Source organism: Anabrus simplex, chromosome 1 (assembly GCF_040414725.1).
Source record: "Anabrus simplex isolate iqAnaSimp1 chromosome 1, ASM4041472v1, whole genome shotgun sequence".
Taxonomy (NCBI): Eukaryota; Metazoa; Arthropoda; class Insecta; order Orthoptera; family Tettigoniidae; genus Anabrus; species Anabrus simplex.
Window position 1 is genome coordinate 1,219,580,349 of NC_090265.1, and position 14,068 is coordinate 1,219,594,416.

General features: G+C 41.6%; 1 protein-coding gene across 2 annotated transcripts in view; it reads right to left on the reverse strand.

The window, feature by feature from the left end:
* Window positions 1-14,068, reverse strand: part of Epp (Ecdysteroid phosphate phosphatase) — a 158,943-nt gene that overhangs the window by 79,216 nt on the left and 65,659 nt on the right. For both annotated transcript variants that reach the window (XM_067137574.2, XM_067137575.2), the window contains exon 6: window positions 2,958-3,027. In XM_067137574.2, coding sequence (XP_066993675.2) covers window positions 2,958-3,027 — 70 coding nt within the window. The remainder of the gene's footprint in view (window positions 1-2,957; window positions 3,028-14,068) is intronic.

The window sequence follows — 14,068 nt, forward strand, 5'->3', positions numbered from 1 at the left end:
GATTTATAGAGCTCTGCATCCCAGAGGGACTAAGCAAACCTCACAGAATAAAGAAGTGAAGGGAACTGCCTACCTTTCTTCTATCCACAATATCACAGAGATATTCATGAATTTAGATTTTTTTGATGCTTAGTCCATATCAACGACAAACCACGAGAAAATGGCTGAACAAAATTTAATAAAAATCGGTATGCAATATTGGGAAATAAGCCACTACAACCTAGGCTATCAATAATTTTATTCAGGCTGGGTGAAATAGTAGTTTAGCAGAAGTCCTAAAATTTAATTCTCAAATATCTTTATTAGTGGTCCTATCGATAAACACTACAGAATGAAAGTTATAGATAATACAATTTACTATCAGTTAGGTCTTATACAGTTTTACAGTACCAGCTATGATAACAGAGATATTCATGAATTTACATTTTTTGATGCTTAGTCATATCAACGCCAAACCACGAGAAAATGGCTAAACAAACTTTAATGAAAATCGGTATGCAATGTTGGGAATAAGGCACTACAGTCTAGGCTATCAATAATTGTAATCACGCTGGGTCAAATGGTAGTTAGGGAATGGCCTAAAATTTAATTTTCAAATATAGTTGTTATTAGTGGTCCTACTGACAAATACAACATAACAAAAGTTGTAAATAATAAAATTTCCCGACCATTTATGTCTCGTACAGTTTTACCACACCACAGAGGTATTCATAATTTAGACTTTTGTTGCTTACTCGCTAACATGGAAATACTGTTCAGTCGTGTTAACTGGTGATGGTGTTGCTTTTGTCATGATTGTCAAAAGGTGAAAAAAGCACATGCTCATCACTGCATATTGGCAAGAAAAATTGTAAAGATGACTATCGAAATAAGAAAAAGTCGTGAAGGAACATAATGAAAGGAGGAAGGAGGACTCCCTTTACATTGGATGGCCTCATATCGAAGTCAAAAGAAAACTAGATGTGAAGGCCTGCAATATTGGAACTCGATACTTAGCTCTCTTTACACCGGAAGGAAGAGATCAAATCAAGATCAGCAATAATACAAAACAAAACACACGAAACTGTTAAGGGCCACAGAGAGCAAGGAAGCGAGTACGTCACTACAAGCCACTGACAGGCAAAGGCATGCCCACTTACGTGCCTCAAAATCTTGGGAACAACATGAGGGGTGGACAAAAAATTTAATCATTCACATGCTAAGTAATTATCCCGTCAACGACAGGTACTTCAGCTCGTAAAATACATACTTCTGCCATTTGGTCTATTTTGTCATTTGAAATAAAATCTCACTCCATATACATACATACATACATACATACATACATACATACATACATACATACATACATACATACATACATACATACATTATCATTATAGACTGTTATGCCTTTCAGCGTTCAGTCTGCAAGCCTCTGTGAATTTACTAAACGTCGCCACAATCCTCGATTTGCAACTAGTGTTGTGGCCTCATTTAGTTCTATACCTCTTATCTTTAAATCATTAAAAACTGAGTCTAACCATCGTCGTCTTGGTCTCCCTCTACTTCTCTTAGCCTCCATAGCAGAGTCCATTATTCTCCTAGGTAACCTATCCTCCTCCATTCGCCTCACATGACCCCACCACCGAAGCCGGTTTATGCGTACAGCTTTATCCATCAAGTTCATTCCTAAATCAGCCTTTATCTCCTCACTCCGAGTACCCTCCTGCCATTGTTCCCACCTGTTTGTATCAACAATCATTCTTGCTACTTTCATGTCTGTTACTTCTAACTTATGAATAAGATATCCTGAGTCCACCCAGCTTTCGCTCCAGTAAAGCAAAGTTGGTCTGAAAACAGACCGATGTAAAGATAGTTTCATCTGGGAGCTGACTTCCTTCTTACAGAATACTGCTGATCGCAACTGCAAGCTCACTGCATTAGCTTTACTACATCTTGATTCAATCTCACTTACTATATTACCATCCTGGGAGAACACACAACCTAAATACTTGAAATTGTCGACCTGTTCTAGCTTTGTATAACCAATCTGACATTCAATTCTGTTGAATTTCTTACCTACTGACATCAATTTAGTCTTCGAGAGGCTAATTTTCATACCATACTCAATGCACCTATTTTCAAGTTCCAAGATATAAGACTGCAGGCTTTCGGCACAGTCTGCCATTAAGACCAAGTCATCAGCATAGGCCAAACTGCTTACTACATTTCCACCTAACTGAATCCCTCACTGCCATTTTATACCTTTCAGCAGATGATCCATGTAAACTACGAACAGCAAAGGTGAAAGATTACAGCCTTGTCTAACCCCTGTAAGTACCCTGAACCAAGAACTCATTCTACCATCAATTCTCACTGAAGCCCAATTGTCAACATAAATGCCTTTGATTGATTTTAATAATCTACCTTTAATTCCATAGTCCCCCAGTATAGTGAACATCTTTTCCCTCGGTACCCTGTCATATGCTTTCTCTAGATCTACGAAACATAAATACAACTGCCTATTCTCCTCGTAGCATTTTTCAATTACCTGGTGCATACTGAAAATCTGATCCTGGCAGCCTCTCTGTGGTCTGAAACCACACTGGTTTTCATCCAACTTCCTCTCAACGACTGATCGCACCCTCCCTTCCAAGATGCCAGTGAATACTTTGCCTGGTATACTAATCATATAAAAAAGCAGAAAAAATTTGAAATCATGTCAACAATACTGAAAAATATTAACTACTTCAGCTATTTTGAAAAATTCAATTGGAAGACTAGGAACTTTAAATCAGCAGTCTATTTTTGAATTTTACTTCATGAAGCTTAATATGTTTAATGTCATGTCCTTGTCTTTATATGTTGTAATCTTTCCTAATCTTCCTTTCAAGAGATAGTCAGTAAAAGTTACAAAACAAGAAATGGTAATGACAATTTGAAAGGGGGAAAACAATTGAAGACTTGTACCTCACCTATGAAGGGTCCAGGCGTCTGATTCTGCTGTTCTTTCTGTGTAGTTTTCTGGAAGGTAGCCACTACACCCTAGAATAATACACAATATTACTATAGCTTGATAATATTTTACTCACTGAAGTTCACATTCATTAACATCATCTGCTGACTATGGATGATAATGAGAACAGGAAAATGTATGTTTTAATATATTTCCTTGTCTCTGTTTTCTGTTACTCTACCCCCTCTACCAACACCAGCATGTCATTCAGTTTATCCTCAAATTTGTCTGTCCCTCTCTTTCATCCTATCATCCTATCATTCCCTATCACTAAGAGACCCTGATAATTTCACATCTGCCAATCCTTTAATAACACCAGTACATATTCAACCAGAATGATACTTTCTCTTTGCTCATGCATTCCTACAATCAAACCCTAATAAATTAGGAGGTGTAATTGCATTAGTAATATCTATTGCTATTCTCCTTATTCTCCCTTTTACTGCTAACAACAAATTCCCTGGAATGTTTATAATACAGTCATCATCAATCATGAGAGATCTGTTTTAGGGCTGTCACCCAGACTGCAAGTTCCCTATCATTGTCTATCTCATCTTTTCTTAAATGATTTCAAGGAATTTGAACATTTATCAAACATCTTGCTTAGTAAATTACTTCAATTGCTAGTTCCTCTTCCTACAAATAAATATTTGCTCCAATTTGTCCTCTTGAATTGTACCTTATCTTAACATTCTGATCTTTCCTACTTTAATATGCTTCAGAGGAGTATGTTATTGCAGGTTACCTATACAGTGTCAACTCGAAAGACCTGCCCCAGGCCTCTCCGAAAGCCACACAATATTATTATTATTGTAAAAAGTACACGTGAACTTCAAAGCTACAGGATAGCTCAAGAAAGTGAGTTTATAATGTGAAGGTACTTACCGAAGCAGGTTTGTACCGTTATTTTAAGCTCCATTGTATGGTAGATGTATTTGTTTACAATTGGGATGACAGAATATTGAGTGAAATATTGGAAAGCTTGTGGTGAAATAATCTTGTTGTGAGCAGCCATTTTTCCAAAGATCAAAATCACGCAGAAGAAGCACTGCAGTAGATAGACGATCATTTTCCAGTGCAAGCACTCCTAGCGCTCACTCAAGACACCATCCCCTCGGTTCAAGTCACGACCAATTAGACTCCCTCATTGGCATGATGGCAGAAGCAGAAATTCAGTGTGATACAGTAGAGCTGTCTGGAGTATCAAGGGGAAGCATCCACAATGTCGGAAACGGTAGGAGCATTGACTTAAATCTGATTGATGATATCAGTCGGCACAACGCGGAGAAACAGTATGAAGGAGAGGTGCATCTTGAGTCTGCAAGATCACTGTTGAAGTACATCATGGCTATTCCTCTTAAGAATCTAAAATGGGAAATAAAAAATGGCCTCATGAAGTTGGAAGAAGCTTTAGAGGCTGGAGTAATATGTAAGATGTCATGGAAGAAATCTACAGAAGAACTGAAGCAGAGATCAACTGCCACGGAGAACAAAGAATTGTCCAGGACATCACCAGTGATAAATGACATGGAGGAAGACCAAGGAAAGTGGGAAAAGGCTCTATCCAAGAAGAAGAGAAAGAGTGAGGATAGGAAGCACAAAGATATTCCAACAAAACGGGCCGGAAACGATCTTGAAGGTACAGTGGTTAGTGAGAGTGGAAAACAACCTTATTCTAAATCAAGAAGTCGTTCAGAAGCCGTAATCATCAAACCAATGAACAGTAAGACTTCCGTTGATGTTTTGAAGGATACTGGGAACAGGGTGAAGCCAGACGACAGTGGAGCAGGCATCCGATCTATTCGCAAAATAAGAGCTGGGGTTGTTCTTCTTGAGTTCAATAAAACAACACAGACTGAAAACAGGTAGATATTCTGTAAATCTCTGAGAGATGCCCTCAGAGAAGATGGCGATGTAAAGGCTTTAATCCCCCGAATTACACTGGAGATTCGAGACATGGATGGCGTCAATACCGCTGCAGATGTGGAGGAAGCTGTAAGATGAGATTCTGGAAATCCTCATGGCGAGCTGAAAATATCGGTTACAAAACCAAACAGCTGGGGACAGAAACTTGCCATTCTAAACTAAAGATGAGGATGTTCAGAAACTACTGGAAGCAGGAAGAATTAAGGTAGGATGGCTATACTGCAGAGTACGTGCTAGAACCACGTTACCTCGCTGCTTTCAATGCCTATCATACGGACACCTGGCAAGAAACTGCACAGGCCCTGACAGAAGTAAGCTCTGTTTTAAGAGAGGAGAAGCTGGTCATAAGGCAGTAGACTGCAAAAAGAATAATCCGCGATGCATGCTTTGTACAGACAAGGGTGTCAATGAAGCTAAACGAAATCATGTTCCTGGATCGGGTGCATGCACAATATTCTGTGAAGTTATTGAAAAGGCCAAAAATCACAGCAAATGACACCAATCCTTCAAGCAAACATGCACAGGAGTCAAACAGTTAACGACCTTCTGACACAGCTGATTTATGAGATGGAAGCAGACGTTGTCATTATTAGCGAACCATATTAAGAGAGGAACCATCCAAGGTGGTTTGTGGATAATCTTGGAACAGCTGCAATTTGGATACCAGATCTAGGAAAATTTTCAATAACAGAGCATGGAAGCGAAGATGGGTTTTTTTGGGTACAGATTGGGAGAATCACTATGGTAAGCTGTTATTTTATGCCAAACTTTCAGATGAAACTTGATGGCCTTGAGGATGCATTATGCGGAATGGAAAACAGACTAGTGGTAGCTGGTAATTTTAATGCTCAAGCGTTGGAATGGGGCATGCCACAAACAGACTCCAGAGCACGACATATAATGGATGTGGCAGCCAGAACGGGTTTGGTGGTCAACAACATTGGAAATGTGCCAATATTTCGACGGCCTGGATGTCAGGGAACAATACCGGATGTAACCTTCTCATCGGAGGATATTGCGCCTAAGATTACGGAATGGCAAGTGATTGAGAACTATACGGGGAGTGATCACCAATATATCATCTTTTGACTGCTCCAGGAAGCTCCTCAAGTAAGAAACATCTTGCGCAGGTCAGCATGGTGGAGCATAGCCGGTATCAATGAGGAAAAGATTCTTGTTGTAATACAGAATGGAATGGAGAACATAACAGAAAAATGTTTCGGCTGTACAGGGAAAGAAGCAGCTGGTGTATGTGTTGACCTCACCATGCAGCTAATGCAGAAAGCATGCAATGTCTCAATTTTCCAAAAGAGACCACGAACTAGCAAGCCCCCAGTGTACTGGTGGACCGAAGAGATTGCTGAACTGAGAAGGAATTGTCTGTGAGTTCAACGCAAGCTCAGAGGATGAGAGGCAGTCCAGAGAATACCTCATTCTCAGCGGAGTTCAAGTCAGCGAAGAAGGAACTCCGTAACGCAATTAGAAAGAGAAAAGCCGATAAATGGTGGGCACTGGCTAAGGAAGTAGATGATGATCCACGGGGAATAGGTTATAAGATTGTAATGAAGAAACTCGGGACATTTTCAAACCCGAGCATGGATCTGCAAACCATTAAAGAAATTGTGGATACACTATTCCCCGACCATCCAGAGAGGATTGAATGTGATGATGAAAAAGAACTGGATGATATACCCCTCTTCATAGCAGAAGAGCTTAACAGAGCTGTTAGCTCTCTTAGAAACAAGAAGACTCCAAGACCAGATGGTATACCTGCAGAAGTGCTAAAGATAATATCAGAACTCTGTCCAGAACTGTTGCTGAATATGAAGAATCACTACCTGCAAAAGGGTGTTTTTAGTCCCTGATGGAAAATGGCCTGATTGGTTTTGATCAGCAAAGGACAACCTGGTGGTTATAGACCTTTATGTATGCTGGACACAGCTGGAAAGGCCTGGAGAAACTTCTGCAGCCCAGAATTCTCTCCAGTTCAGCTAGCAGGGGACTTATCTGTTTACCAGCATGGATTTTGGAGAGGGCACTCGACGATGGATGCAGTGTGGAAGGTGGTGAATACAGCAGAAAGAGCAAAAACGGGCAATCATCATTTCCGTAAATTGACACTGCTTGTGACCCTGGATGTGAAGAATGCTTTCAACTCGGCAAGGTGGAGCGACATGTTGGAAGCTCTTGAAGGAACTTTCAAGCTACCACAGTATCTTATGTGCATAATGAGAAACTACTTCAAGAATCACACTCTGCTGTATGATACGGAAGACGGACAAAGAACAAAACGGCTGATGGCTGGTGCAGCGCAGGGATCGATCCTTGGCCCAGATCTTTGGAACATCATGTATGATGGCTTGTTACATTTGGAGATGCCAGAGGATATGAAGCTTGTAGGCTACGCTGATGATGTGGCTGCCTTGATAGTGGCTCATAATGTTGAGATGGCTCAAATCAAACTGAACCAGGTGATGCGGCGCATAGAAGTATGGATGATGAGTCACAGGCTAACACTAGCAGAACACAAAACAGAGATTGTTCTTGTGACGAGGATAAGGATCGAGACTCTTGTACCAATGACTGTTGGAGAGTTAGTGATTGAAACGTCTACGAGCACAAAATATCTATGAGTGACACTTAACTCCAAGCTCACATTTTGGAATCATATTCAGAGAGTGACAGATAAGGCAGTAAAATACATGACTGCAGTTAGTAGACTGATGAGAAATATTAAAGGTCCGAAATCCAGTAAACGACACCTTCACATGTCGATGGTTCACAGTCAGTGTTCCTGTATGGCTCTGAAATCTAGGTTGAATTCTTGAGATTTGCTTGGTATCGGAGAAGGATAGCTGCCGTACAATGGAGAGCAGCTTTATATGTTCCATGTGGATGCCACATGGTTTCTGAACCTGGAATCCTCACGATGGCAGCAATAGCCCCAAAAGATCTACTTGTATTGGAGCGACAAGAAATCTGGCATACCCAAGGATAGCTGGGAAAGAAATGTGCAGAGAAGCATGCCCTCAGTCAATGGATGAGGCGATGGCAACTCAGATGGGAAAGTGACACTCGGGGTAAATGGACCAAGCGACTGATACCATGCTTGAATATCTGGGTTGAAAGGGTTCGTGGTGAAGTCAACTATTACCTCACACAGTTTCTAATAGGACATGGATATTTCCGGAAATTCCTGCATAGAGTGGGTGGAGCGAGTAATGCAGCATGCATATACTGTGACGACATTGATGATGCACTTCATATTGGATGATAAAGAGGAGATGTGTCGAAACTGAACTGGGAGAACTGACACCAGATAATATTATTGCTGTGATGCTACGAAACCTGGGATAGGGTGGCAGTGTATGTGGAGGATGTCCTTCGTCAGAAGAAGAGGGATTTGGAAGCGTACGAACACCCATAAAGGCGCAATGAAGAAAGAAGAAGGCTGAAAGACTAAGTAACCACAACATCACACTGAAGTAATGTGACAGCAGTTCTGGGGTGATGATACAAATTGTAGAACAAAGGGTATGTGGTTTTTAGTGGGTAAGAATCCCACACACTTGTGGAGTGCGGACCATTCACAAATGTCTTTTGAAGATTTTCCACAGTCCCTCTTGAAAACATTATTATTATTATTATTATTATTATTATTATTATTATATCTCATGTATATACTGCGAGACTATTTGAAAGACCATACATTATTATATGACACGGAGGATGGTCAGAGAAGAAAACGGCTCACAGCTGGTGCAGCGCAAGGCTCAATTCTCGGACCACACCTTTGGAATATCATGTATGATGGTTTGTTACGGCTGGAGATGCCAGAAGATGTAAAACTTGTGGGTTATGCTGATGATGTGGCTGCTGTGATAGTAACCCGTAACCTAGAGCTGGCTCAATTTAAATTGAATCAGGTGATGCGACGTGTCAAAAAATGGATGATAAATCACAAGTTAGAACTCGCAAATCATAAAACGGAAATTGTCCTCCTGACGAGAAAAAGGATTAATACTGTTGTACCGATGCAGATTGGACAGATAGCCATCGAAACAACTAGGAGCACAAAATATCTTGGTGTAACGCTTGATACTAAGCTTACATATTGGGACCACATCCAACGGGTAACAGATAAGGCAGCGAAAACCGTGACTGCACTGAGTAGACTCATGGGAAATATCAAGGGACCGATATCTAGTAAAAGGCGGCTTCTCATGTCGATTGTTCAATCGATACTGCTATACGGTTCGGAAATTTGGGCTGAATCGTTAAAAATTGTGAAATATCGGACAAGAATTGCGGCAGTACAACGGAGAGCAGCTTTACGAATTGCTTGCACATATTGCACAGTATCAGAACCTGCGATCCTAGTAGTAGCAGCAGTAGCTCCTATTGACTTGTTGGCCTTCGAAAGACAAGAAATTTGGCTCACACAAGAAGAGCTAGGAAGGAAAAGGGCAAAGGCTTTGGCTGTTAGTCGCAGAATGCAACGATGGCAAACAAGATGGGAAGATAATTCTAGAGGGAAATGGACGAAAAGACTGATACCTTTTCTGGGCGAATGGGTTGCCCGAAATCATGGTGAAGTGAACTACTATCTCACACAGTTCTTGACAGGTCATGGATACTTCCGAAAATTTCTTCATAGGCTAGGGCTAGCAACTAGTCCGGTGTGCATATACTGCGGTGATATCGATGACGTATCACATACTTTCTTTGTGTGTGTTCATTAGCTGCCACAAAGAAGATGCTTAGAAGTTATGCACGGAGAATTGACGCCAGAAGGGATCGTGTCAGTAATGCTACAAAGTCGAGAATCTTGGGACCAGGTGGCAGTCTACGTAGAAAATATTCTGCGTCAGAAGAAGAAGGACCTGGACGATTACGACAGACAGTAAAGCAGAAGAAGGAAGATGAAGCACAAGATGCATTAAGCACGACATCCGCCCTGAAGTAATGCGAGAGCTGTTTCCGGGGCGGAGATAAACGTCGTGGGAAAAGGGAGTGTGGTTTTTAGTGGGTAAGAATCTCCACACACTTGTTGAGTGCGGACCCTCACAAGCGTCTTATGAAAGATTTTCCACACTCCCTCACAAAAAAAAAATAATAATAATAATAATAATAATTTTATTATTATTATTATTATTATTATTATTATTATTATTATTATTATTATTATTATTATTATTATTATTATTATTATTATTGTTGGACATGAAAAGACAAGTGAACTTCGCAGCTACAAAATAGCTCAAGAAAGCGGGTTTACATTGTGAAGGCACTTACCTAAACGAGCTTGTATGGTTATTTTAAGCCCCATTTCATAGTAGATGTGTTTGATTACAACTGGAACAACAGAATATTAAGTGAAATATCGAAAAGTTTGCGTTGAAATAATCCTGTTGTGAGCAGCCATCTTGTCAGAGATCAAAATCATGTAGAAGGTATACTGCGGTAGATGGACGATCGTTTTCTAGTGTAAGCGCTCCCAGCACCCACCCACAACTTCATCTCCTTGACTTAACACACGGCCAACTAGACTCCCATATTGGCATGATGGCAGAAGCAGACATTCTGCGTGATACGGTGGAGCTCCCTGGTGTATCAAGGGAAAGTATCCACAATGGCCGAAATGGTAGGAGTATTGGCCTAAATCTGACTGATGATATCAGTCGGCAGATAATGGAGAATCAATACAAAGAAGAGGTGCATCTTGAGACTGCAAGAACACTGTTGAAGAAGATAATGGCTATTCCTCTCAAAAACCTAAAAACGGAAATAAAGAATGGCCTCATGAAGCTGGAAGAAGCTTTAGAGGCTGGAGCAACATGCAGGATGTCGTGGAAGAAATCTGCAGAAGAAAAGGAGCAGAGACCAATTACCAAGGAGAATAAGGAATTGTCCAACATATCACCAGTGACATATGACTCGGAGGAAGATCAAGGAAAATGGGAAACGTTTCTGTCCAAGAAGAAGAGAAAGAAGAAGAGTGAGGATAGGAAGCACAAAGATATCCCAACGAAACAGGCCAGTAATAATCCTGAAAGTACAGTGCTTAGCGAAAGTGGGAAACGACCTCATTCTAAATCTAGGAGTCGTTCAGAAGCCGTAATCATCAAACCAATGAACGGTAAGACTTTCGCTGATGTTTTGAAGGATATCAGGGACAGGGTGAAGCCGGAAGACAGTGGAGCAGGCATTCGATCTATCCGTAAAACAAGAGCGGGAGCTGTTCTTCTTGAATTTAACAAAACAACTAAGATGGAAAATAGGGAGGTATTCAGTAATTCTCTGAGAGATGCCCTCGGACGAGATGGCGATGTAAAGGCTTTAATCCCCCAAACTACACTGGAGATTCGAGACATGGATGGTGTCACTACCGCCGCAGACGTGGAGGAAGCTGTAAGACGAGATTCCGGCAATCCCCATGGAGAACTGAAAATATCGGTCTCGAAACCAAACAGCTGGGGACAGAAACTTGCCATCTTCGAAACCAAAGACGAGGACGCTTAGAAACTACTGGAAGCAGGAAGAATCAAGATAGGATGGCTATACTGCAGAGTACGAGCTAGAACTATGTTACCTCGCTGCTTCCGATGCCTATCATATGGACATCTGGCAAGGAACTGCACAGGCCCCGACAGAAGCAAGCTCTGTTTTAAGTGTGGAGAATCTGGCCACAAGGCAGTAGACTGTAAAACGAACAATCCACGATGCATGCTTTGTTCAGACAAGGGTGTCAATGAAGCTGAACGAAATCATATTCCTGGATCGGGAGCATGTGCAATATTTCGTGAAGCTCTTGAAAAGGCAAAAAATCATAGTAAATGATGCGAATACTTCAAGCAAATATGCACAGGAGTCAAACAGCTAACGATTTTATGACACAGCTGATTTACGAGATGGAAGTAGACATCGTTATTATTAGCGAACCATATCAAGAGAGAGACCATCCAGGTTGGTTTGTGGATAACCTCGGAACAGCTGCAATTTGGATACCAGATCCAGGAAAAGTCCCAGTAACACAGCATGGATGCGATGACGGTTTTGTTTGGGTACAGACTGGGGGAATCACTATTGTAAGCTGTTATTTTACACCAAATGAATCTGTTTCCAACTTTCAGATGAAACTTGATGGTCTTGAGGACGTAATACGCAGAATGGAAAAAAAACTAGTGGTCGCTGGTGACGTAAATGCTCAAGCGTTGGAACGGGGCATGCTACAAACAGACTCCAGAGGACGTCGTATAATGGAGATGGTAGCCAGAACAGGTTTGGTGGTCAACAACATTGGAAATGTGCCAACATTTCGACGGCCAGGATGTCAGGGAACAATACCGGATGTAACCTTCTCATCAGAGGATATTACGCCTAAGATTTACGAATGGCAAGTGATCGAGAACTACACGGGCAGCGATCATGAATATATCATCTTTCGACTGCTCCAAGAATCTCCTCAAGAAAGAAACATCTTGCGCAGGCCAGCACGGTAGAACATAGCCGGTACTGACAAGGAAAAGTTCATTGATGTAATTCGGAATGGAATGGACAACATAACTGAAAAATGTTTTGCTCGTAGAGGGAAAGAAGCAGCTGGTCTATGTGTTGAACTCACTATGCAGCTAATCCATCAAGCATGCAACGCCTCAATGTCCCGAAGGAGACCGCGAAACAGCAAGCGCCCAGCGTACTGGTGGACCGAAGAGATTGCTGAACTGAGAAAGAATTGTCTGCGACTTCGATGCAGGGCTCAGAGGATGAGAGGCAGTCAAGAGAATACCTCACTCACAGCGGAGTACAAGTCAGCGAAGAAGGAACTCCGTAATGCAATCAGAAAAAGTAAAGCCGATAAATGGTGGGCACTGGCTAAAGAAGTAGAAGATGATCCATGGGGACAAGGTTATAAGATTGTCATGAAGAAACTCGGGACATTTTCAACCCCGAGTGCGGATCCGCAAACAATTAAACAAATTGTGGATACACTATTCCCAGACCATCCAGAGAGGATTGATTGTGACGATGAGAAAGAACTGGATGATATACCCCTCTTTACTGTAGAAGAGCTGAATAGAGCTATTAGCTCTCTTAGAAACAAGAAAACTCCAAGACCAGATGGTATACCTGCAGAAGTACTAAAGATAATAGCAGAACTATGCCCAGAACTGTTGCTGAATATGTACAATCATTGCCTGCAAATGGGTGTTTTTAGTCCCCGATGGAAAATTGCTCGTTTGGTTCTGATCAGCAAAGGAAAACTTGGTGGTTATAGACCTTTATGTATGCTGGACACAGCTGGAAAAGGCCTGGAGAAACTTCTGCAGCCCAGAATCCTCTCAGCAGTTCAACTAGCAGGGGATCTATCTGTTTGCCAACATGGATTTCGGAGAGGACACTCGACGCTAGATGCAGTGTGGGAGGTGGTGAATACAGCAGATAGGGCACAAACGGGCAACCATCTTTCCCGTAAATTGACACTTCTTGTGACCCTGGATGTGAAGAATGCCTTCAATTCGGCAAGATGGAGCGACATGTTGGTAGCTCTTGAAGAAACTTTCAAGCTACCACAATATCTTATGCGCATAATGAGAGATTACTTCAAAGATCGCACTCTGTTGTATGATACGGAAGATGGAGAAAAGACAAAGCGTCTGATGGCTGGTGCAGCGCAGGGATCGATCCTTGGTCCAGATCTTTGGAACATAATGTATGATGGCTTGTTACGTTTGGAGATGCCAGAGGACACGAAGCTTGTGGGCTACGCTGATGATGTGGCCGCCTTGATAGTAGCTCGTAATGTTGAAATGGCTCAAATTAAACTGAACCAGGTGATGTGGCGCATAAAAGAATGGATGATGAGCCACAGTCTAACATTAGCAAAACGGAGATAGTTCTTCTGACGAGGAAAAGGATCGAAACTCTTGTACCAATGACTGTTGGAGAGTTAGTGATAGAAACATCTGCGAGCACAAAATATCTAGGAGTGACACTTGACTCCAAGCTCACATTCTGGACTCATATTCAGAGAGTGACAGACAAGGCAGTAAAATACATGACTGCACTTAGCAGACTAATGAGAAATATTAAAGGACCAAAATCCAGTAAACGACGTCTTCTCATGTCGACGGTTCAGTCAGT